The sequence below is a fragment of the Cydia splendana genome, chromosome Z (assembly GCF_910591565.1).
Source record: "Cydia splendana chromosome Z, ilCydSple1.2, whole genome shotgun sequence".
NCBI lineage: Eukaryota > Metazoa > Arthropoda > Insecta > Lepidoptera > Tortricidae > Cydia > Cydia splendana.
The window spans coordinates 5759236-5784088 of NC_085987.1; the positions used below are offsets into that span (position 1 = coordinate 5759236).

A 24853-nucleotide genomic window follows, 5' to 3' on the forward strand; every position below is an offset into this window, starting at 1 on the left:
AGTGAAAATTACGCTGTATCGGAGCGCTGAGCTCGAATTTGGCCGACCAATGAGAAGCGGTCATTCTGTCCCTTTCATATTGAGACTTCCTTGTCTTGATCCGCCTTTCTTTGGTTAACCAATGACAGAGCCTACATTATTTTACTAAGTTTATAGTGATTACTTGGGAATTGGGAAATAGGTTTAACCATGTTTTTTCCTAACTTACTGGGTGACCTAAAACTTATTACGAACCTACGAGTTAAATAACGGATATTTTGAATACTTATGACTACTGACAATCTAATCGCGGTTTTCCCTACCTATCAAATAAATCTTTATTGAGAATACAGTCTTAATCGAATTTGATCTTAATCTAACTTATAATTATCCGCGTCTTGTCGTAGCGTCGCTAACAAATGCATAGTTTGTCGAATAGTGATAGGGCTCGCTTCGCTCGCCCTAATTATCAACCTATTTCTAAATATTTTCTTCGTATAAAAATTAACAATAAACTATTTCATTAAAAGTGAAAGAGAACTCTTTAATCTACTTATTTATGTAAATGAACACCATTTTAAGAATAACTCTCGCTAGACCGGGCTGGGGCCGGGCCGGAGCCGGGCCAGAGCTACCGGAGCTTCGTTTTCTATTGAAGGCACTACGTAATAACCGATCAGCCGTCAAAGAAAATGACGCGTCGGACGCCTCGGCCCGGGCTCTGGCCGGTCTAGCGTGAGTCATCCTTTATTCGGCAATTTTCGTCTTGGATGGTCGCGTTTCTCTACATTTTGTGGTAGGAAGGGGAAAATAAATATCGACATACTTATTCCAGCAAATACTTAAGTATAATTAGAGTAAAATATTATTATACTTAGTCATCGGCAAATAAATCAGATCCAACCTTGTCAACGTTGTGCAAGTAAAACCCTAATATTGGTTTGACGTCTGTAAGGTTGATACGCGGCCGCTGTCGCTTGCGTGCGTGCATTCGCTTCCGCGTGTGCTTCCGCGTGTGCTTCCTCGTAAGCGCGTACTGCCGCTTGCGCTTGTGCGTCCGCTCCTTCTAAATGCAAGAGTGCGTCGATTGCCCGGCGTTCTAACCTGCGGTTATAAAAACTTGTTAAAAACAGGTCGCCCAGTTATCTAAGGTGAGTGGAAAAGAAGTTTTGCAGTAATCTGGTGGTAAAGCGGTGATTCAAATTCAAAATGATTGTATATTGGTTCTATCTACATACCATTCTTTCTGACTCTGCAAACTCTGCGAAGATAAATAATAGTCACGTTAATCAACATATTATACCGGGTGTGGCCTGTAACAAGAGGAAAAAATTGCTATTGGCCATCCTTAACGAGCTATTTACGAATTACTAAAAAAGGGGACCTTAGTATTTATTTTCTCCCTTCAATATTTTTTTTAATATTGATCTTAGCGAAAAAAAGTAGCACTTATTTTATAAGAAATCTGAAACAAATTATTTACGTAAAAGATATTTTTTTGCTGTGGGCTACCGTTTACGAGTTATTTACGAAAAACTAAAAAAATAAACGATTGTAGAACAAATTATAAGTAACTTTCCCACATTAATAATATTTTGTATTGAGATCACTCTGGCCCACGCTTAATATTATTTTTTATCTCCCATGTAACAACAGTTTTGTATAATAAACTATATATTTTCTTAAACGTAATAAGTGTAGCTTTACAACTATATTTTTTATTTTCAGATTCCTACTACACTATAAAAAAAATTGGTAATTATGAAAAAATCCAAGATACGTTTTTTTGTCTTTTCTACTTTATGTTTTTTTTTGTTAGAAAGTGCATTGTTTTGGTTCCAAAAAAAAATCCTCATCCTTAATTTATCCGAAAATGATATATCACATGCCCTAATAGGTACAGTTTTAGAAAAATGTTGCTCCAAGTGAAGCGCGGCGACGTCGAACTTTCCCCCCTTCCCCCCCACTAAATGAGACGTGGCTCTCGAGGTCTCCCGGTCTGTATCTGCTCATGACCAGCTAAGAATCAACTGTGCCAAGTTTCAGCGCATAGTCACAAAGTGCAAGGTGTCGTGCACTAACAAACTAGCTATCATGATGTTTTCCTTTAACGAAAAGCGACTAGTAAATAACAAATGATATATCGTACCTACTAAAGTTCAGCTTTGGTGCGAGCCGGGGTTTGAACCCGTATTACCTCCGGATTTAAAGTCGCACGCTCTTACCGCTAGCCTATTAGCGCAAGAGCGTGCGAGCGTGCGATCCAAAGAGAATCTCAATGGCCTCCGAAACGAGAGCGTGCCACCTTTACCGATCCTGCGCAACTTCCTGCCAGTTACTGACGCGAAGCTGAAGCAGATCCGCGGTCAAACTGTCTTCTGAACAATACCTGGGCCGACCCACCGGTTTCTTTCCCGTAATAATAAAGCCAAATACAAGGGGAAGATAAAACACGTACTTGTACAGCAGCGGCCGCCAGCAGCACTAGGGCGATCACGAACAGCCCTCGAACCATTTTTATCTATACGGAAAGGAAAAGGTAACGTTAATAAGCTAAATGCAATATTTTTCAGCTTAGCTAACTCTGTACCAACTTTAACATGACATTGTGGAAGTATAACTAAGGTACCTTACCTTAGCTGTACCAGGGACAAAGAAAGGTCTATCGTTATATTTATAATTTATTTTTCTTTGGTTTAATATGAACTTGCAGAACTATCTATGATACTTGCAAGTATCTTAGACGCAAAATTGGAACCCACTCACGCTTAAAAAGTATGACCCATAAAAAGTTATGTATATTCAATAAAAATCTTTTGATTCGTTTCTTAAGTTCAGGAAGAAGTTTATGGTAGGTACCTATATGTAAGTACATAAGTCTTGAAAATTCATGATCCGCGATTAAATATTACAATACCTGAAGTAAAAATGTAGGCTCGTAGGATTCGTGTGGCATCTGAAATTGCCACATACGTTATTATATACGAACACGAGAGCGTGTCGAATGGTATTCATTGTGTTTATGAATTTTTATTTGCAATTGTATTTTGTAATTGTTGATGATTTTTATTGCTTGTATGTTAATTGCATTTTGACGCGTAAACGTGCTTGCTAAATTTAAAACTGTGAGTATTGTGTTTATGTCAATTGAATGAAATTATATAGGTATTGATGTTTTAAAATATCGCTTTTACTTGAAAGTCGTAAAAAAGAATTTATATTAGTGTGTTTTATGTCACTCTTTAACCCATTTGTTATTTGTTTCTTTTTTTTTTGACAAAATTTGTTCGGAAAATACGATTATCAAGCGCAATTTCACTAAGCGTTAACTCGAGGTAACTCAACATAAATTAACGTACATTTTTGCTGTCCCTAATTTGGTTAACGTGTTTATTCCGCTCAGAATGATGAGCTTATCAACATTCGTAACAATACAACTATTTATCTGCAACTTTTGATATAGGTAATTATCGGGTGACATCCGGCGACATTAAAATAGTAAGTTCAGGACAGATTTCCGAAATATATTTATATTACTACGTAAATATAAAATTACTTACGGAACCCAAATAAAAGACAGTGTTAAAGATAAATCGAAATAATGTTTCAATATATTACGCATATTTTTTCTTTTAAACCAAAATTCATGATTAGGTTCCAAAGCTCTAACATCGAAATTTTTGGAGCTAAACCCAAAAAAAATGGTGGTAATTAAATAGAACGTGTGGAGGAGGCTAGAAACCTAGGGTTCGTGATTGACAGCTTGTTTGCTGTCTGAAAACCTGTGAAAGATTATACCAAATTCGAAACCTCTTAAATGACGAAGACAAAGATAAAGAGAGTTTATTATTCAAGTAGGCATATTACAATGCGCTTATGAACGTCAAATAAAGCTACACCGGCTCGGCTCCAACCCTTCACTGCCTCGAGAAGATTTAAGTCCCCCCTTAATTGGAGGAGGGTATCCCAATATGGGACCGGCAACAATCTCGGCGCAAGTATGTAAGATTCTATGTGAATCACTAGTTTTCTTTAAACTGAATTACGGAGAGAGAATAGTGTATGGGCCACGTCTGCAAGAGTATACTCGCCATCTTATGTATACGACTAGTTTAGAATGCCTGTTACCGCCACTTTGATTTATTTCGTTATATTTCTTGCATAGATATTTTGCACGCCTATTTATATTTTATCTATAATACCAAAAAAAGTACCTAAAGAGAACTCATTAATATAATAGTACACCGTGTTTTTATTGAATTCCGTTAACTTCGGGGTAAGGTAAACGTACTGGTGCTCGACGCGGTCCCAGTACCTACATGTCACCTTGAAACTTAAGTCATTGTCAATAGAGGTGACAGCAAGGTGCCATCTATTGGGCATTTACCTTATGGGTAAATACGTGTAAAGAAACTAAATGGCATAGTCTTGATTTTGTGATAGGAAGGGGAAAGTAAATAACGACATATTCCAGCAAATAAGTATAATTACAGTAAAATATTATACTTAGTCATTGGCAAAGAAATTAGATCCAACCGTGTCAACGTGATGCAAGCAAAATCCTAACATTAGTTTGACGCCTGTATTGCCGATCCTGGGCCATGGTCGCTATCGCCCGTGCATACGCTTCCGCGCGTGATGTGGCTTCCGCGGTTGCTTCCGCGTAAGCGCGTGCTGCCGCTTGCGCTTGTGCGTCCGCTCTATCTAAATGCAGGAGTGCGTTGATTGCTCTGCGTTCTAACCTGCAATTAAGTATAACAACTGTTTAAAAACAGGTTAACTAGTTATCTTAGGCGGGTAGAATAGAAGTTGCGCGGTAATCTTCTAGATAAGGTAAAGTCCCGACGCTAGATAAGCACGAAGAATTTCGAACATTGTACCTGCTATTTCCTATCTCTATTCTACGCGCATAATTATATTGCTGCCCCTCTCCTACAGTGGCATTGACCGGCATTACGGCCATTATGTAAACTTAAAGTGTACCTGTATTCATTTAAATGTAACATTTCTATATACACATTATCATTCATTCAATTCAACACTTAAAATGTAGATATTGTCCATATTATATTTTGTTATTTACTCGTTTTTGCTATAATAGAAGATATTGCATTTGGTTAACGGGGGAAATGATAATGATGAATAGGACCACATAATTAGGTAACAAATTAAGACTGTTTTTTTTTCGTCAATCGTAGACAATATGGCGCCATTTCTTTTAACATAGACCGAAATTAATAAAACTTACCCAGCTCTGTGACTCTTGTTTATGCTTAAATGTTGCCTTAATTTATACTTAAACTTATTTTATTTTACATAATTTGTGGTTACATTATTAATGTCATGTTGTTTACTTGGGTACTATTTTTCAAAAATCACCCTATTTTACATACTTACCATTGATTCTGACTCTGCAAAGAAAAAATATAATCACGTTAATCGACTAGCGGCGCGATTCGGGAAATGAATTAGAGATGCACTAGATATGAAATAGTAAAGATATGTGACGTTCCACGGAAAAAGGTACCATTGCCCTGGCTGAATATTGGAGCGGCGTTAATAATAGCGTAAGCGCCAGCCGCCATAAGGTACCTTTTGCCGTGGAACGTCACATATCTTTACTATTTCTTATCTAGTGAATGTCTAATTCATTTCCCGAATCGCGCCGAATGTATGAAATGTATCCAGTTAAATATTTAGTCACAACCCTTTGACAGTCCTTTCATAACCCTTTGACCGTCCTATACGTAAGACGCGCGAGGCTGCAGCCTAATATCAACCTTCGTCAGGCGTGGCTCATTCCGCGATTTCTTCGCTTTGCAACAGGTAGCTACAAGTATGTACTTGGTACGGATGTCCGTTCCACACCAATTTTAGTGGCTAGCGATAAGCCGCGCGTGGCGCAGTCGCCACCTAGCGGTCATATCTGTCCTAATCGTAACATACGCGTTTTGTTAGAGAGTGAATCTAGTACTATTATTTAATCTGTGCCTTCGTGCATTCCGACAAGGTTCACAATGACGAAGCGCATTTAAATTTAAAGTCGCGGTTAAATTTATATAATAAAGCAAATAAAATAGGAAGTAAAACACGCACTTGTACGACAGCGGCCGCCAGCAGCACCAAGGCGATCACGAACAGTCCTCGAACCATTTTTATCTATACGGAAAGGAAAGGGTCAATAAGTTAACTTAAATCATTAATTTTAATTTTTAACAAGCAGTAACGTCTGCGAACGATGCTATTAAGCTTAGAATACATTTAAAAGTGGAAAAGACTATGCTTTTGCTGGCTATGGATGAGGTCTCGGTGGCTCAGATGGCAGAGCGCTGGAGTATCGATCCAGAGGCCGTGAGTTCGTCTCACCCAAGACAGTATTTTTTCCACTTTTTAATTTAATCTAAGCTTAAATAAATTATCTTGCCAGCTAAGCAACCTCTGCACTAAACTCTGATTATCTGATACCGTAAGGTAGAAGTTGTTTAAAAATAGGTTGAAGGCAAAAAAATCTAACCCACCCTCAATATTCTGCACCCGTCCTCAACTTCGCTTTTATTATTAAAATTATACTGTAACTTATACCAAATCCACAATGTTGGATACGCTCACGAATCCCATTAGGGTAGACCGAGGCGAATCGGATCATTTTTTGTTTGACGGTCAATAAATATTTTTTTAAGGTGATACTGTTTTTATTAATATTCAGTTGGATAAATTGTTTATTAATGAACGGAATCCAAGGTTCAGACATAAAATAAAACTTAAATATGAATTATGAAAAATAAAATACAAAACCTCGTTAAAAATCCGATTCGCCCCATTTTAAGGGGTAAAACGGATCAAAAAAACTCTGTCATAAAATCTTAATTAACAATGGTTAACAATGTTAATCATATGATTAAGAATCACAAAGGTCAAATAATTGAGATCAACTATCATTGGTATCTTTAATGTTGCATTTGACCATTATTTTTATTCCTCCTTTCCAGTTAAATTTTTTATCACGCCACCTACAGAAAGTGCAACATAATATCACTCCTATATGCCACTATATATATTAACAATAAATCCAAAACATGCTAATGGCCATTTACCAACAAAATCGAATAACTCAAATGAAAATAAACAAAAACTGTAAACTTTTGCAAACCAAAACATGAAAAATCACACATTCACCCCATATGAGAAAATTAGTTGTTGGTAACAAATGACTCTACGTAGGGACAGCGGTCTCGTTAAAACCTTATTAGCAGCTGTAGTCATATTTTCTCCCGACCATTCCCCCTGATACCTCTTCTTTTTATACGTACGCACCATCTAAAACATGCGAACATAAAATAGCCCAAAAAAACGTCCAAAAACCTTGTTTTCTAATGTGATCCGAATCGCCCCCAATCAGATGATCCGAATAACCCCATATCATATGTTTGAATTATTTTCGTGTAACGGAAATATACCTTTAAATACAATAAAAACAAAATCAAATCAGGAAACACTATGCGCCTTTAACAATAAGTAACAACAATTACAAACCTTTAGCCTTTTGCGTTTACTTTTATCACGGACTGTATTTGCACATTTTTTACATCGGCGGTAAAATCACAATACACCTGTACTAGGTACGAGCGACTCATCGGGAAGTGTCACCGTAGCCGACGCGTGAGTCTTTTCCAATGGCAGTAACTGTGGCGACATGCGTTAGGAACAGAGCAAACGCGGGACGCTGATTGACTGGCTGTAACTAACCGTGATCTTTCAAATTTTACAGAAATGCTTATTTTGATCCGATTTCCCCAGTGATCCGATTCGCCTCGGTCTACCCTATTAATAAAATGACCTACTGTTTTTTAAACCCAGCGAATGTTTGACATGGTAGAAGAAGAAGAAGAATAGGCAAGAGGAAGTTTATCAAATATCTTTATAGTCTGTGCGGAAAGAGAAGAGTCGTGAAATGTATGGGCTCCCTTACATTCCACGACTCTTTACTTTCCGCACAGACTCTAAATGGTATTTAAGTGGGTTGACCATAAAAGCCCAAAAAAAAGTAATAATGTTTGTCTAAACAATAACTATTAGTTACCTGAAGTAAAGATGCAGGCTCGTAGGATTTACAATTCGTGTGGCATAGAAACATCCACTTACGCTAATTATATACGAACGCGAGAGCGTGTCGAATTGTATTCATTGTGTTTATGTCAATTCAAGGAAATTTGCTAAGCACGAGTCAGATTCGATTTCTGTGGATGAAATAATATCAGTCTTTGAAAATGGAATAACAGGGTTTATTTTATTGTAGTAATTCTCCAGTAACTGGCCACCTATTAGTAACTCGCCACCCTAAATAAAAATGAATTCTATTCACCTATAAACAGAATTCATTTTAGTATAAGGTGGCTAGTTATTGAAGGCTGGCCAGTTATTGAAACCTTATACTAAAACCGGGCAAGTGCGAGTCGGACTCGCGCACGAAGGGTTCCGTACCATAATGCAAAAAAAAAAACAAAAAAAAGCAAAAAAAAAAACGGTCACCCATCCAAATACTGACCACTCCCGACGTTGCTTAACTTTGGTCAAAAATCACGTTTGTTGTATGGGAGCCTCATTTAAATCTTTATTTTATTCTGTTTTTAGTATTTGTTGTTATAGCGGCAACAGAAATACATCATCTGTGAAAATTTCAACTGTCTAGCTATCACGGTTCGTGAGATACAGCCTGGTGACAGACGGACGGACGGAAGGACGGACGGACGGACGGACGGACAGCGAAGTCTTAGTAATAGGGTCCCGTTTTACCCTTTGGGTACGGAACCCTAAAAATGAATTCTGTTTATAGGTGAATAGGAGTGGCCAGTTAGTGGCGTATTACCCTATAATTCTCTATTATGTATATAATCTATTTTTTTTATGATATAGGAGGAAAACGAGTTGATAAGCAATGATCGTCGCCTGATGGTAAGCAATTAATGTCACCCTTGGATACTTGCAATACTAGATAGGTTGCAAGTACGTTGCGCGCCTTTAGGTTGGGAGAAAGCTCTTATTTTTAGGGCTTGAAGGTCGTATCAGTCCGGTAACAGTTTAGGAAGAAGGGCAGTGGCGTAGGTAGGCGTGGGCGAAGTGGGCCGTCGCCCACGGCCTCGCGACCCAAGGGGGGCCTCGCGCGAGGCCATTTCGGGTACAGTGACAGAAAAGGGCCTCGCAGATGTGATTTCGCCCACAGCTATTTTAGTTCACGCTACGCCACTGGTTAGGGGTTTTTGATCATGGACTAAAAATGATTGCAATAATTTTAATCTAGTGTAATGTACTCGTATATATGTAATTTTTAGGGTTCCGTACCCAAAGGGTAAAACGGGACCCTATTACTAAGACTCCGCTGTCCGTCCGTCTGTCTGTCACCAGGCTGTATCTCACGAACCGTGATAGCTAGACAGTTGAAATTTTCACAGATGATGTATTTCTGTTGCCGCTATAGCAACAAATACTAAAAACAGAAGAAAATAAAGATTTAAGTGGGGCTCCCATACAACAAACGTGATTTTTGACCGAAGTTAAGCAACGTCGGGCGGGGTCAGTACTTGGATGGGTGACCGTTTTTTTTGCCGTTTTTTGCATTATGGTACGGAACCCTTCGTGCGCGAGTCCGACTCGCACTTGCCCGGATTTTTTATTATATTACCCCGGCATGCATTACATAATAAAAATATTTTATATTCCACCATTTTTTCTGCAATTTTTGGCATAATTATCGGGCTTACATCCGACGACACTAAAATACAGTTATAAGTAAATTGGAGACGGATTTTCGAAATAAATTATTTCAAAAAATTACTTATGGAACCCAAATAAAAGACATATATTATTAGAGATAATTGAAATAATGTTTCCAATTATTTAGCATATTTTAGTTAGGATATATCATTGTAACTATTATACCTACCTAATATACCTACTTAATTGAATGTGTTATTTAAAACCGAAACAAATCAATTTTTTATTGATTGGTTTGTCATGTTGATAAACTTTAAATTGTATTCAGAAATCTAACAACTTCTTTTAAATGTCTGATAAAGCATGTGTTAAAAAAAGTACCTATGTCAGTGTGAGAGGAACACTCTGAGGTTGATATAGGTACACTCGGGGGCCCATTTCTCGAACGGTATTAGTCTAATATTATTAGTGTGTTGCCATGGTAACCCAAACGAGTTGACAGTTCGTGGACTAATAATATTAGTCTAATACCGTTCGAGAAATGGGCTCCAGCACCAAAAGTAGCGTACCTACCTATCAGACTATACGTCAAAAGTATCTACCATTCTCCGATGCTAGCTAGAGGGCGCCCGCCAGCTGGCGCGTTGCACGGAGCGGGTGAGCGGGTTAACGAAAATTAGGTTGCCTCCCTGTCACACTTACGTACGAATTTACAAGTGCGATAGAGAGGCAACACGTCGAACGTGGTTCGCGGTAGGCTCTCTTGCGCGGGACGCGTGCGACGGATTTAAGTTAGGTATGCGCCCTCTCCGTGCACGCGCGTCAGCTAGCGGACGCCCTTACAAAAAGAAATATGTCTATTTATATTTAAAAATTAAATTATTGCAGATACCTACCTACATACTTTTGAATTGAAGCTTCAACAACATCAATAACGAATTATACCTACTTATATGGATTTTTTTAACACATTTACTATAACAAATTTCGTAGCGCTACGCTCGTTGCCGATCCCAGCGTTTTTGAAGAAAGCGACTACGAACAGAGAACCCGCCGAGCGGGTTCCCGGCGTTCAATGTGTTAAGGCAAAGGTACCTCTAGCGCTCAATCCCGTGGGTCTCCAATGTGCAGGCGACCCAGGTTTCCTGCAAGCGCCGACTCACCAAATCTCGATAGTCACTCAGTCAAAATCAAACTTACACTCGTAGTCAAAATACCTATTATTTATTCAAGTACCTAAGTAGGCCTAATATCAAGCACTTTTAAATCGTCTTATATTTAATAAATTTCTCTGATAATTAGGCTAAGAAAGATGATATTTCTTATAAGAGCAATTTATTTATGCATTTCCTATTGTTCTTTTAAATGTTCAATCTCCATAATGTGATATCAAATTTAATTAGGTATAATAATTTCACAATTGTCTATCCTAATTGTCTAGTCATCCGGAACTTGTTGTTGGTTTTTTGACCGACTACTTGGTGTGTTTGGTTCCAGTAATAGTGCTGCTCACGACAATACTTGACTGAATATAACCTATTTTTAGATGATTTATATGGTATGCTGACATTGCTTTAGAATCACCAAAAGGCGTTTTATTAATATCGGACAGTTTTACAGCCTCAGCAGTAAACTAATCGTAGGTTTACTAGAAGTAGTATTATACATAGATTTTAATAACAATTTCGGTTCTGTAGTATCTTTACCAAATAACCAGAAATAGACAGCTAGTTTGACAAAAAAGCGCACTCAAAAGTGACTACCTACTTTAAAATAAGAAAGGGGAAAATAAGTAAACACATATTTCAGGATATATTTATTGTAAGTATGCAATGCAATAACTGGAGTCCGTTTAAGTTAGCTCTGGGGCCTATTTCTCGAACGCTATTAGACTAATATTACTATTCCACGAAGGCCAAACTAATTATATTAGGCTAATACCGTTCGAAAAATGGGCCGCTGCACTGACTTGCCCAGCAATATAGTGTGGACGCGCTATCATACGTCACAATAAACGTGAAATTCGAATGTGTTTTAGTATTTAAGACGCTGTCACATTGTCTCACTGCCAAGCCGGTCAGAGTTGAAGTTGGACCAAGCTAACTCTTCATATCATTTGCAAATACATTGTGTGGTATTGTCATAATTCATATCAAAATTTTCAATGAAAATATGATATTAAAATAATGACACTCCTGCACTTCGCTCTGTTCAAGTCAATGCTAAGTTAGCTTAGACGGGCTCTTTTTTGAAGTTTCGAATTAGTTATGCAGTTCAAGTTCAGAAAGGCGACGTTTTCCTCTAATCTAATCTAGCAGTGCGTCATCACGTCTGTTAATCCATTTATAAAACTGACGTCTCGCTCCCTTTTGAACCTTCTCCGCTTCCGCATCCGCTCTGTCTAAATCTAGCGATGCGACATCACGTCTTTCAACCCAGGTATATAACTGCCGTCCGCCCTTTGGTTGAACCTCCGCATCCGCATCCGCTCTGTCTAAATCTAGCGATGCATCATCACGTCTTTCAACCCAGGTATATAACTGCCGTCCCGCTCTCTTCGGTTGAACCTTTTCCCATTCTGTATCCGCCCTATCTAAATATAGAAGAGCGTCGATGACCCTGTGGTGCACTGGCCTGCGATGACATAAAACCGAAATTTAAAATTCACAAAGTTATAACAGCACTCTCAAGTCGATTATAGGACGATTCACGCTGGATCGACCTGGTCTGGGCTAAGTCATCCAATACTTCAGTTTTCTTTAAAAAGCATCACGTGATCACCAATCAGTCCGATCTCATCATAGAAAACAAAGTGTAGAACGCCTCGGTCCGGACCTGGATCGTTCTAGCTTGAGTCATCCTATTTATGAACTGTCAATGTATCACTTAATTTTTACCATTGCCTTTAAATTACTATCTAATTGGCTAAGATTACTCTTTTAATTAGCTTATATTGTGTCAGTTCAATCTTTAAGAAAACTATAGAAAAATAAAGGAATAATGGAAACAGAATTCCATACCCGTCATCATCTTCACACTGCAAAGAAAATATGTGCATAAATAATAATTATATAAAAACTAGTAAGGAACATTAGTATCTTATAACACACAAGAATAAAACTGTTTCTTGAGGTAAAAATCTATCATTTGTGTATTCGTAGGAAGTTTTAGCAACGTACTTGTACATTCGTGACAGCGATCAACAGCAGCGCCGCGGCGAACAAGAACAGCATTCCTCGAACCATTGTCAACTGGACAAACAAAAATGTATCCCCTTAAGCCTAAAACTATACCTATACTAGCCCACGGATAAGTCAAAATGACAGATTAAGACAAATAATAACGCGTTCACGAAAAAGTATGACAAAAGGGGGTCTAAAAATCTATACTGTGTGATGTAATTAATGGATGACCCCTTAGTATCCATCACACGCTAATGGCGTTATTCATAAATGTGTTACAAGCCAGAGAATGCCTACGATTCTGAGAAAGAAAACAAAAACTCTGTACTTATGAATAGAAATTTTAATTCATTTGACTAATTTGCGCTTTCTTCATCCGATTAGTGGAACCTGTTTATTAGTTTTCCCTTCAATGTTCACAAAATAGCCTAGATAGTCCTATCTTCATAATTATGGTCGATAAAATCACAAATAGGGTTATAAAATTGCATTACGAACCTGAAGTAGAGAAGAGTGTGCTTGGAAAGTGGAATCTCATAATTTCTAAGTACGAATTTATAAGAAATACAAGCAGGACACGAGAGCGTGCCTAATTTTATCCATTATTGATACATAAGATAACACAAATTGTGTTGTCATTTCCCGATATATTGGCTAAGCGCGAGTGTCTCGATTTTGTAGCAATTCTACATTATTTTGTACTATATAAATAGAAGACATAGACTCCTTTCCTGATCCGTGAAGCCCAGACACAGCGTCCCATACGGAAAGATCCAGGCCTCCATGCTTAGGGGCCCATTTCCCGAACGGTATTAGACTAATATTATTAGTCTACAACTTGTCAAATCGTTTGGGTTTTCATGACAACACACTAATAATATTAGCCTAATATGGTTCGAGAAATGAGCTCCAGTTCGTGGACTAATAATATTAGTCTAAATTTACCGTTCGAGAATTCGTTGACTTGTGGGGGAGGACGGTTTGTCGTTGTGTAACTAAAACTGCCTGCAGATTGAAAACTTTCAATTGCCACCTGACGGCTGTCTTCTTCAGTTGTGTTCTATTTAGGCGTTATTACCTGGTTATTACTATGAGCGGGCCTGATGCGGTGTTGCTAATAGGGATTGCAAACCGGATTGATTTTCAATCCGGCCGGATCCGGCCGGATTTTGGCCTCAATCCGGCCGGATCCGGCCGGACCGGATCCGGTTAGGTATAAGGATATTAAGGTTAATTAAATGACATATTTTTCAACTTTTATGCGTTATATGAGAAACAAAGGTTACAAGTTACAAATGTATTCAAAAAACTAATATTTGAAGTTAATAAGAAATAACTTTTTAACAATAAAATAAAACTAAGTGCTGATTTAGACGGCGCGCGAACTCGCATGCGATTTTAGTTACATTGCGGACTGTTGGTTACGTCCAATTCAACCGACCGATCAAAAACCGCAATGTAATGAAACTCGCATGCGAGTTTCATTACACTGCATCGTCTAATTGAGCCCTAAGTATTAAAAAGTGTCACAATGTCAGTCTCAATTTAAAAATAAAATTTGAAATCTAAGTCATTTATTAATTTTATTATATTTAATCATTCACATTCTGCTCAAATTTACGTTTACAATATACCTAATTATAAATTAGATTAGATTCCAAAGCCTGTTACTGGGATAATTATGGGATGGGAATTGGAACTCCTTGAAAGGACAAGTTTTCGTAACTGTTCTTTGATGGAATTATTTGTAACGCTGACATCCATTCTAGTAAAAAGATATTTTACTTTTAAACAAAATTATATGAAATGCGCTCCAATATTATCTTGCTTAAAAATAGTTTTATAGCCTAAATCTTAAATAAATAAATAATCCATGAATAAGTATTTGGGGACAATCTTATATGTAAGTAGATCGACCTACTCGTAGCCCCAAGCAAAGCTTGTACTATGGGTACTACCTAGCTGGGTAGTACTACTAGGCGACGATATATATACGTACCTATAGTATATTGATAAATACATGCTTATATACATAGAAAACACCCATGACTCAGGAACAAATATCTGTGTTCATCACACAAATAAATGCTAAGGGCCGAGATTCAAACCCACCATCGCCTTCATAGGTAGGGTCACTGAATGGTCACTACCCAGAACTAGACCAGACCGGTCGTTATAGATGCCTTCCAATGACATCTCCATCCTTTAATTTTTACTTCTAAGCATTTAAGTAATCGTCGTATCGTGCTGATTCGTACCACCAACTAGAAAGAAGAGGAAATCCTCTTCTGTTCTCAATCATAGTCATATTAAATATCTTGTTATTTTACTAAATTTGGACTTTTTCATTCGTTCTTTATTCTGTTTAACTTCTTTCTTCTATCCGTCATCTTTCTCACCTAAAACGCATAGTAGGTGCTGTGTGCGGTCTTTTTTCTATCTTCCCGGATCCGGTCCGGATCCGGTAATTTTAACCGGATTCGGTAGCTCCAAAAAAGTGCCGGATCCGGCCGGATTACCGGATCCGCCGGACCGGATTGCAATCCCTAGTTGCTAAGTATGCGCCGACTTGGAGTAGCAAAAAAAGCAACGCCATACATGACGTAACACTTAGTGTGCAGTCTTAGCGTAGACGGATTCTACCTTCTTACTTTTTTCCGTCAACTACGCTTGTCGGCTCAAGCCGATATATTACATTATATTAAAATATATATTGTAATTTGAACTTATAACATTCGTAAAATAATTTGTGGAACCCAAATACAAGACGAAGCAATTTACTGACTAACAAGATTATTTTATGTGTCATAGTCATTATGAATGTGGTTTTTGTAAGAAGGTAATTGAACATACTTACCTTACATTCATGTGCTATATTGCGATACTTAACTTAACCCGCAACTAATCAATTTTGCGATGAAACATTTGAAACTTTCGCGTATCGAACATTTATTACAATATTTTTTTTCTGTCTATCGCAAATAAGTTTTGATGTCCTTTATTTCCGACGACTCGACGCAAGTTAGGCTACCTTTCCACTGACATGGAGATGAGAGGAGACGTGCGGGAATTAACCTAGCATTGGTTGTGATCCAGCGGAGCGGAGAAGAATGCAATCATCTACGACTCAGTGAAAAGGTAGCCTAACACTGGTCTTGTTCGCGGATCAAACCCGCAACCTTCTGGGATACTGACCATCTTTATTTTGAGTAAGTACTCCCTTATTTATTTGTAAATTAAAATATTTGTTCTATTATACATAATTATTCTTGTGCTTATTCCAGAGCAGAATTCTTCTTTTAGCTTCTAGCGAAAATTCAACTTCTACTTGGAGCCCAATTCAGATTTAACTACTTGTTTCGGATTTGATCATGCGAGATGAAGTGAAAACAGTGCATGATATGCATGTAAACCTGCCGGCGTATTATGGATAGCTTTATCCACGTGATAAAATAACTGTCACTATTTAACACCGTGGGATAGAAAGTGACGGACACCGTTTTATCACGCTGTCACGTAGACAAGAACGACCATCATATCCGTACAGATCAAAACCATAACAAATTATTAAAATAGAAACGATCTCTTGGTGTCGGTGGTGGTGAAATTATACACAATAAAATCCAGTGAAAAGTTTTTTTTATTAGGTGCCTTTATATAAAATATAACTACGTCTATACACAGGTTCTTATAAAATAATTATACGTAATATATAATGCCTTTCAAAAGCAATATTAGATAATATCTAATTTAAGGTGACGTAGGCCTAGGTCGACGTATTTAAAATCAAACAAAAATTCTTACATATCGACTTTTGGCTACCTATCTTTAAAAAAATAGTATAGGTTACTGGATTTATGGTTTTATATACTTTTTATTTATTTTTTGTTTTTTACTGTTATATTTTGAGACCAGCCAGCAATTCAGATTAATAACAGATCTATATTCCCCTATAAATCGTTTGATATGATTTAATGCCTACCTCAAAATTAAATGTCTTTGAAATATGGCGTAACGAAATTGTGAGAATTCTTTTTTTGTACCATTAAACCTTTTTCAGAAATAATTATTGTTAAAAACGTAGAATTCGTAGACGGACTCTACTAAGTAGTAGAGTTCGTCTACGAATTCTACGTTTTTACCGTCCTAATACTTGGAATTTAAAATATTAAAGGAAACATGGTTGAATTTCTTTTGTTTTGATGTCGAACCAAACAAAACAACTTATTTCCAATCGTAAATGGTTTAATTAAATTACAATGAAGCAATTAGTACTAGGGTTAGGACCGTGGGCCTTAGGAGGTTACACCAAGTGCTGTTAATTATGGCACGCTCCCATGTCATTGGTTAGTAGGAGCAAATATAGCATACACGGATTCTACATCTTATTAGGCTTAATTTTATTTGAAGGGATCAATGAAGTCGTGCTACAAAGCTAAAGTATTTTACTTTCATTTCGCTCATTGAATTTTGGTAACTTTGCCTTCTTATCCCGTCTCTTGCATCACTATGCTAATACAAAGCGAATTATCAGGGGCCCATTTCTCGAACGATAGTCTACTATTATTAGTCCACGAACTGTCAAATCGTTTGGTCTGCCATGACAACATACTAATAATATTAGACTAATATCGTTCGAGAAATGGGCCCCTGATCTATTACAAGCTAAAGTAAACATCTATTTATGTACAACACAAAGAGCAACATCATCTACAAATCTGTTTTGATTCATTTTTTATGTACCTATTTGTTGTGAAATGGTTACGATCAACTAAACAGTTATTAAGTATTACCGTAGATTTAAACATGTAACAACACTTACCATGACCGCATGCTTTGGATCAGTCCGATCAGTTTATATTGGGGCATTTCACAAAAAGGTCTCCGTAGGGGTCCTGACGCGTATGGCAGATAACTACGGTCAAGACGGTAACAGTGGCTCAGCTCGAACAGTGACTCAGTCGCCCAAGTATCGCCTCTCTCGTTTTGAAATTAGATTAAGTGAGGCACTGTACCCGGCCTTTTTCTACCGAGCCACTGTCCCCTCCTTGACCCTACAGCTAACCTGCAGAAACCTGTATTAAATACAGTTGAATTTAAAACTAACTTATTAAATGTAATCATGCAAAATATCGAATTCTCAGCTTTATTAGAAGTGTTAAAAAAAGGATCGCGTGTCCGACATTTTTCTAGGATATTGGGGCTTTTCATAACTATAATGGAGCTTAAAAAAGAGTTTGTAAGCATATACTCTGTATCTTTAGGTATACCCTTTATAAGGCATAAGGGTGTCAGGAATTATGCAAAATTGAACCCTATCACTTTGAAATAAAGTTCGTAAATTAGGTGGGAAATATATTCCCTCTGCCTTAAAAAGGCTTAAATAAATGTAAACACACAATTTGTTCATTTTCGGGTAGTTTTAATATTTATTGGTTAACTAACTTAATACAAAACCGCCTGGATCTGTCAATGAACGACCTGATTTTAACCTACATTATTTGATCATGTAATGTTTTGTACCCTCAACTGGCTTAAGGAGCCATTTGAGGGTAGATTTTGTTTACGTTTATTTAAATAACTAAAGATACAGACTATAGCTGGGGATAGGGATATAGAAATGTAACATTTAAATTGTAAGCAATATTGAACATTACATTGTTCAATTTACTATACAGGCCAAAGCAGGCCAACGGAAATGAATTAATTAATTTAATTTAAATTATAATGATGAAACTTTAAAACTGTTTTCCATCATAGTAATTCTAGAAATAATGAACACAAGAAAAGTACTATTTTATTTGTCTCATCGTCTAACGAAAGATAATGGTATGACTTATAAAATAATATTTTTTGAAAATTTTAAATATTTTTGTTTGAAATTATCACTTTTAAATTTTTATGCGTACGTACCTATGTTAATTCGGTTGTTTTAATAAAATTAGGCCCATTATTTGAAATAATTTCTTATGTACATTAGGTATGTAATATTAAGGGCCAGTTGTACAAAACCGTTTGTCAAAGTCATCGTTAACAAATTGCTGGTGTGAAATGTTTGACAGTTCTCTACGTAATGACAACAGACAGACGCAGCCGTATTTAAAATTGGTCAGTTCTGTGATTGCGCAAGGTGCAACCCACCCTTAACTTGTATTTAAGGACTATAAATTAAATTGCAATTCTACTCAACTACAGGAAACGGATATGTTACAATAGTTTCGGCTATTTCCAGTGCTATTTCCTTAATATTTCAATGTCCTATTATTAACGGCACGTGATATTGAGGCCAAGGTATAGAAACTTCGAGAAGACTAGTTGTCTACACAGACTAGGGCTTAACACCTTGATAATAGAGGCTTTGTTTAGGTATTTCTGAACACATTGGCTTCCCCGATATATCTGATGTCGACTGTACTGTAAGCAAAAAAAATCTCTGCACACTGCACAAATTAGTACTTTGATCGCAATATCGCATACAATTTCAAGGTGGGTTGAATATCAATCCAAAAATATTATGTCAATTCATACGTTTTCAACAACTTTCGAGTCTAGTAGTCATTTCAATATAAGCCTCAAATTTCGGAGGTTTCTCAAATAATATTTATTTTGTCACATCATCATTTTATTTTAACAATTTCAAAAACATCAAGAATACCTAATCCGCTAAATATTTGGTTCTACTTCAGTATGCTTTAATGGTTACTTAGCCTAGATTGAGATCTTCCATGGTTAGTTATAATGGCAAGTGTGTATGGCGAGTCTGATATTACTTATACAAAGATGCAGCTGTTTAAAAACTAGTTTGAAATTGACATCATCAACATCATGATAGAAAAGATTTTGTTAAGGCGGCAGATATACCTGACTTCAGGCTAGCAAGAGAGAGGAGTTTAGGTGTGACCACATTTATCGACCCCTAATCAACTCCAAAATTCCTGCTTCGCACAGAAAAAACGGTGGAATGAACTGTTTCCCGCGGTATTTTCGGCCCGATACGACCTTAAAAGTTAAAAACTTCAACCTCTCCTAAAAGCTAGCAATGCATTTGCAATCAGCGCTCGGATGGCCGATTAGTCGGCCGTCTAGTTTGATAGTCAGCCAAATCTGTTATGGACATCGAAGCTAGTTTGGTAAGAATTGGCAATCTTAGTCCATTTCGATTACAGATATATTATGTCATTATCAGGGGCCCATTTCTAGAACGGTATTAGACTAATATTATTAGTCCACAAACTGTCAAGTCGTATGGGTTGCCATGGCAACACACTAATAATATTAGACTAATAGGTACCGTTCGATAAATAAACCCCAGGTCAAATAAAGAGCATTTAATTTTAACATTATTGAATTTTTTATGATCAAAAGACAATCAAAATTATAGGTACACTTATATGTTAAAGTTAGAAGACTTCTTAGAAATACAGTTACTGGCAACAGAGACTTATAGAATTCCCAAACATGACCTTGGTCCAAAACGTTTCGAAAAATGTATATCATTTACAATTAATAAACCCAAAAGTATAAAGGTTTTAAATAGGGTATAAAATGTGCCTAAAGAATTCACTACCTAATTCGTAAGGATCTGCATTAAGTAGGTACGAGTATATTGGTCTACTTGTTACGTTAGGTTAGATCATGGGTTTTTTGGCGCAAATTGTAATATTTTCATGTCATATCTTTATCTTCACCGATGTCCCTCTATGACGACGTGCCCCACTGTTGGGTTTGAAGCTCCTGTGTTAAGTATAGGGAGTAACTAAGTGATATACAGTATAGGCGTATATCGTAATGGTAAAAAATAAATCTAAATTTATTAAATTACTGTTGTGGATAGCTAATTATTGACCATCGGAAAAACAACAAAAAAATATAATAAGATTTTCAATATAAGACATTTTCAATATTTTTCATAATAATGTAGATCTTAATGACGCTAAATGTCTAATCTACTATATTTAGTAAGCGTACTCCATTCAGGCTTAATTCGGCACCACCAAGTCTTCTGACTTCGATCCTTAATCTACAGTTGAACAATTATACAGTTATAACTTTTAAAATTTCCGACTAGATAACCATGAAAACGATTGACATTTCAATGTCATTGGACTGCGGGTAATTTGAAGCTTGGGTTTCTCTTAATAATGTTCATTAAAACAGTTCAACATCACTATGTTAATTGTCGAAGGCAAAGACTTTTACAGTCCAGTTTACGAATGACGACGGTTCAAGCAGCAAACTGACTGCCTCAGCTTTCTAAAGAAGCTGGTTTTCTCTTCGACGTTCGCATGGACGTCGATAATGCGTGGTGTAGCTTTCGTTGCTTCATCAGTCTTGCTTGCCCCGTTGGTTGCGTCTGGTTCCTCGTCGGATCACGTATCCGGGCCGGGGTAGCGAACAATAAGGTTCATGTCGTCATCATCGTGCTTGCACTTACGGACTTGAGTTGGCCCTTCGAAACGAGGCCTCTCACACAATTTGTTCTCGATGATGTTGACGCAAACGTCGGCGGAGACACAACGACGTCCGTTTACAGTTTTTGAGTCTTCCTCTAAATCAGATTGTTGATTTTCGTCGGCAGTGGCTTCTTCGTCTTCTTTATCTTCTTCATCTTCGTCGTCACTGTTCTCTCTGCCTTCGAGGATCATGCGGTGCGTAGCTTCTTCCATTACACTGTCAGTAGGAGCTTCATTAATGTTAGCATGTGAGAGCGAGAAGGGCAGCTTAACAGACAGTTCTCCGCCTATACCGCTGATGTTCAGTTTTATCTTCACGTAGTAGGACACGTAAATGGCAAACACGTTGCGGTCATCGGGTGAGTTTGAATTGCAGAGGACAGTGGATGCCAGACAGGCTCCGGTTTTTGAATAGGAATCCTCGAGGGCAATCCAATTCTTTGTAACACCTGTGAACAATGACTGGAGTTAATATTTTTACTCGTTATCATTAACAATTTTGCAGTTTAACATAAATGAGCAGGGTTATAAGCGTTACTGCGTTATTATGTGCCTATTGGACTTAATTTAAAAAAAAATACGATTCTAGTTTCTTTGTGTTATCAAGGTTTGCTGTAATAAATAGACAACCCATTTTTAATTCATCGTGATTTTACAGTTATTTATAGTACTTATTTATTGACTTGTACTCCCAAGTCTGATTACCTTCTACGAATAGTAGGTATGTGGATGCTTCTGTCTTTGGGATTATTTATAGACTTTAAGGCCCTTTAACGCGGAAAAGTATTACGAGTAAACCTGGCACAGAAAAAGTAGACTAATTTTAGTAAGAATGTTAATATTGAGTCCACTTTTTTATCCGTGAACGGGTTCTAAGGTAATATTCAATTTTATTTCAAATCTTACCCCTGCTGGGTATCATGGTATAGGTTTCATCCAGCCGCTGTCCCGGCGGCACGAGAGTGGTGTCATCCTCGACCATTGCCACGTCGTTCTTAAACTTGCTGTCGGAGAACATGCAGACCTCTACGTGCTGAACCACCACCGCCTACACAAAGAACAAGGCTCTTACCCCGGCTAGGTATCATAGTGTAGGAGCCGTCGAGACTCTGCCCGGGCAGCACGGGGGTGTTGTCCTTCTCGAAGGCCACCACGTTCTTGAACTTGCCGTTCGAGAACATGCAAACGTCCACATGTTGGACGACCATTGCCTGAGGGAAGGACGTTAGAATTTTGAAACGCGGAGTTTATTGCCAATTGGTTTTGGAGTTTTAAAGAATCCCCATTTTTCTTATTTCTTTCTTGCAATTTATTAATAAGGTAATTTAGGAAAATAGCCCTATTGCCAGTAAAGCAAAAATTAAGTAGCAGAGAGGTTGTCAGACGTCCAAATGTCCTCTTAACTTTACTTACTTCAAGTAATGATTGGACTTACTTGAATTAGTTCAGAATCTGTGAATAAATATGAGTTTTAATATACCTAGAGTTTTAATATATGTATTATTGGTCTAGTGTGGAGAAAAGTGAATAGAACGAATGAAATCACACACACACACCGGTAAACTTTTAGTATGTTTAAGCACAGATATATGTTATCCTTACCAACTCATTGTACCATATTTTAAGCAAATAAAGAATATTCTATTCTATTCTATGAAGATAAGAATCCCAAATTTGAAATCACGCTGCCAGTTCATGTATACACACGGCTGGTACTGTTTATTCATGTGTGTGATTTCTCTACCATGCAACTTAATAAACATATGTATTTAGAATTTAAGCATTAGATAGTTTTCGTCACACGTTTTCTTGCACGTATGTCGGACACATCTAGTGTTTTAAATGAATTCCCAGTCCTTTTCATCCTGCATCAAAATTACACGTTACCTTGATGCGTCGAACAGTCTTGTTGGAGTGGTTGATGATCGAGAAGCTCACGATGATGGGCTCGCCGTGGTGGTAGGCGGACTTGTCCAGCCACGCTTCCAGCCTCAGTCTGTATAAAAATAATACCCGATGTCCAGGTATAAAGGAGCCATTTTATTTACACTTTTATTTTATGTACTTACAATACACTACACATATTTTCTCTTGCATATTCGAGCGATAGAGAGTCAGATAAAGGAATATAGGTTTTCGCGGTAGGGCCTCTGACCCTACAGCAATATATACTTCAGCGGGCAATTTCGAATCACAATTTTGACTGTAAGTTATGAGCGTGACGTATCTAAACAGCGTATTGTACTATTGTAATCTGAATCCGCGACCCCTATAAAAGTTTATTCAGCTCGGAAGCACGCACAAAACCAGTTAATTGCCTTTAAAAGTATGTCTTTGATAAGGCATTTAATGTTTGTAGATATTTTCAAAGTAAGATGATTAAAACAAGAAACTCGGAGGCCTAGAGCCCATTTCAGATTTAATAACTTTTTTCATTTTTAATTTTATTTTGATACGACCGTGAGGAACGCTCATGAACGGTGCATGCAAAATGATTATTTCTACTCAGAATCACGAGCTCTCTCCTCCTCCTAATAGGAGAATTAAAGTGTCCCAAAATTTCCAGCAATTTTGGTGCAGCATAGTAAAAATAAAGGATTTTCTTAAATTTTTTTCTAGGGAGAGGATTGGTTAAGGTTAATATTACTGTTATTAACCCTAATTATCTATTCCACCTAGTAGGGCATACATATGCTTTTAACCAACAGTGCTGCACAAAATTGCTGGAAAATTAACGATCACTGCTTATTACCCTCAATAACAAAATCAGAAAGCACTACTTACATGTGAAATGTTCTAAAATAATGTAGGTACTCACCGACCGTCGCAAAGCAGGAAGGGTTTTTCAACGACCACGCGAGGCGCGGCCGGCTCTGTGGGGTTGGAGCTTTCACCTGCTTCTGCGGCTAAAAAATACATGTAGTTCAACATCAAAAGTTAATTCTCTAATCGTCACTTGCACCATCCCACTAACACGGGGTTAACCGGTTAAACTGTTAATACAGTGTCAAATTGTTCTGGTAACCATGGGAACTCCAGGTTTAACCGGATAAACCCGGGTGCAAGTGGCGCTAGCTGCCGCGGGTGCACGGAGCGGGCGCACGCACGAGAAGGTAGATATGTATAGATGGTCAAGCAAATCTTGTCAGTAGAAAAAGGCGCGAAATTCAAATTTTCTATGAGACGATATCCCTTCGCGCCTACATTTTTCAAATTTACCGCTTTTTTCTACTGAAAAGATCTGCTTGACCAAGTTTAGTTTAGAATCTGTCGCACGCGTCCGCGCCAGTAAGCGTTGCTCATACTATTTTTCGCTAACCCGCTCATCCACTCCGTGCTACAACGCCAGCTAGGCTAGCGGATGGCTTCATTTTAATTTTAACGATTTATCGGAGACAGGTAGCAATTTTAGGACGAAAGTATAATACAGATATGACACAGCCCTAGGTCGAAATTTAGGATTTACGGACCGCATCGCCTAGCAAGTGTGATGAAAAAATACATTATTTACAGACCTAGGTCACAAAT

At 37.5% G+C, this 24853-nt stretch overlaps 4 protein-coding genes across 4 annotated transcripts in view; all 4 read right to left on the bottom strand.

Annotated features, from left to right (window-relative positions):
• Positions 1-814: 814 nt before the first annotated feature.
• LOC134805002 (uncharacterized) lies at positions 815-2966 on the bottom strand. Its single transcript, XM_063778290.1, has 4 exons — positions 2897-2966; positions 2438-2500; positions 1218-1240; positions 815-1083 (listed from the first exon to the last, which is right to left on the bottom strand). Exons 1-4 carry the CDS (start codon positions 2948-2950, stop codon positions 888-890), a joined length of 336 nt encoding a protein of 111 aa, XP_063634360.1. The 5' UTR covers positions 2951-2966; the 3' UTR covers positions 815-887.
• A 1481-nt stretch (positions 2967-4447) lies between these two features.
• On the bottom strand, positions 4448-8204 carry LOC134804999 (uncharacterized). The gene is made up of 4 exons (XM_063778286.1): positions 8060-8204; positions 6076-6138; positions 5377-5390; positions 4448-4721 (listed from the first exon to the last, which is right to left on the bottom strand). Exons 1-4 carry the CDS (start codon positions 8111-8113, stop codon positions 4520-4522), a joined length of 333 nt encoding a protein of 110 aa, XP_063634356.1. The 5' UTR covers positions 8114-8204; the 3' UTR covers positions 4448-4519.
• A 3289-nt stretch (positions 8205-11493) lies between these two features.
• On the bottom strand, positions 11494-13436 carry LOC134804636 (uncharacterized). Its single transcript, XM_063777745.1, has 4 exons — positions 13371-13436; positions 12870-12941; positions 12711-12727; positions 11494-12324 (listed from the first exon to the last, which is right to left on the bottom strand). The coding sequence occupies exons 2-4, from the start codon at positions 12933-12935 to the stop codon at positions 11997-11999; spliced, it is 411 nt and encodes a 136-aa protein (XP_063633815.1). The 5' UTR covers positions 12936-12941; positions 13371-13436; the 3' UTR covers positions 11494-11996.
• Positions 13437-21241: 7805 nt separating this feature from the next.
• LOC134805027 (arrestin, lateral eye-like) overlaps positions 21242-24853 on the bottom strand; it is a 101624-nt gene continuing 98012 nt past the window's right edge. Inside the window, exons 9-13 of the mRNA XM_063778319.1 lie at positions 24144-24231; positions 23213-23321; positions 22398-22536; positions 22232-22351; positions 21242-21774 (exon numbers count right to left, since the gene is read on the bottom strand). Of these exons, the coding sequence (XP_063634389.1) occupies positions 21242-21774; positions 22232-22351; positions 22398-22536; positions 23213-23321; positions 24144-24231 (989 nt within the window). The remainder of the gene's footprint in view (positions 21775-22231; positions 22352-22397; positions 22537-23212; positions 23322-24143; positions 24232-24853) is intronic.

Excerpts from the sequence above, each read along its gene's own strand:
- LOC134805002 (XM_063778290.1), bottom strand. The coding sequence starts at position 2,950 with ATGTGGCAATTTCAGATGCCACACGAATCCTACGAGCCTACATTTTTA. Across the intron at positions 1,241-2,437 it reads TGGCGGCCGCTGCTGTACAA|AGTTTGCAGAGTCAGAAAGA; the intron begins GTACGTGTTTTA and ends TTATCTTCGCAG. Across the intron at positions 1,084-1,217 it reads TTGCAGAGTCAGAAAGAATG|GTTAGAACGCCGGGCAATCG; the intron begins GTATGTAGATAG and ends TTATAACCGCAG.
- LOC134804999 (XM_063778286.1), bottom strand. The coding sequence starts at position 8,113 with ATGTTTCTATGCCACACGAATTGTAAATCCTACGAGCCTGCATCTTTA. Across the intron at positions 6,139-8,059 it reads AGCCTGCATCTTTACTTCAG|ATAAAAATGGTTCGAGGACT; the intron begins GTAACTAATAGT and ends CTTTCCGTATAG.
- LOC134804636 (XM_063777745.1), bottom strand. The coding sequence starts at position 12,935 with ATGGTTCGAGGAATGCTGTTCTTGTTCGCCGCGGCGCTGCTGTTGATC.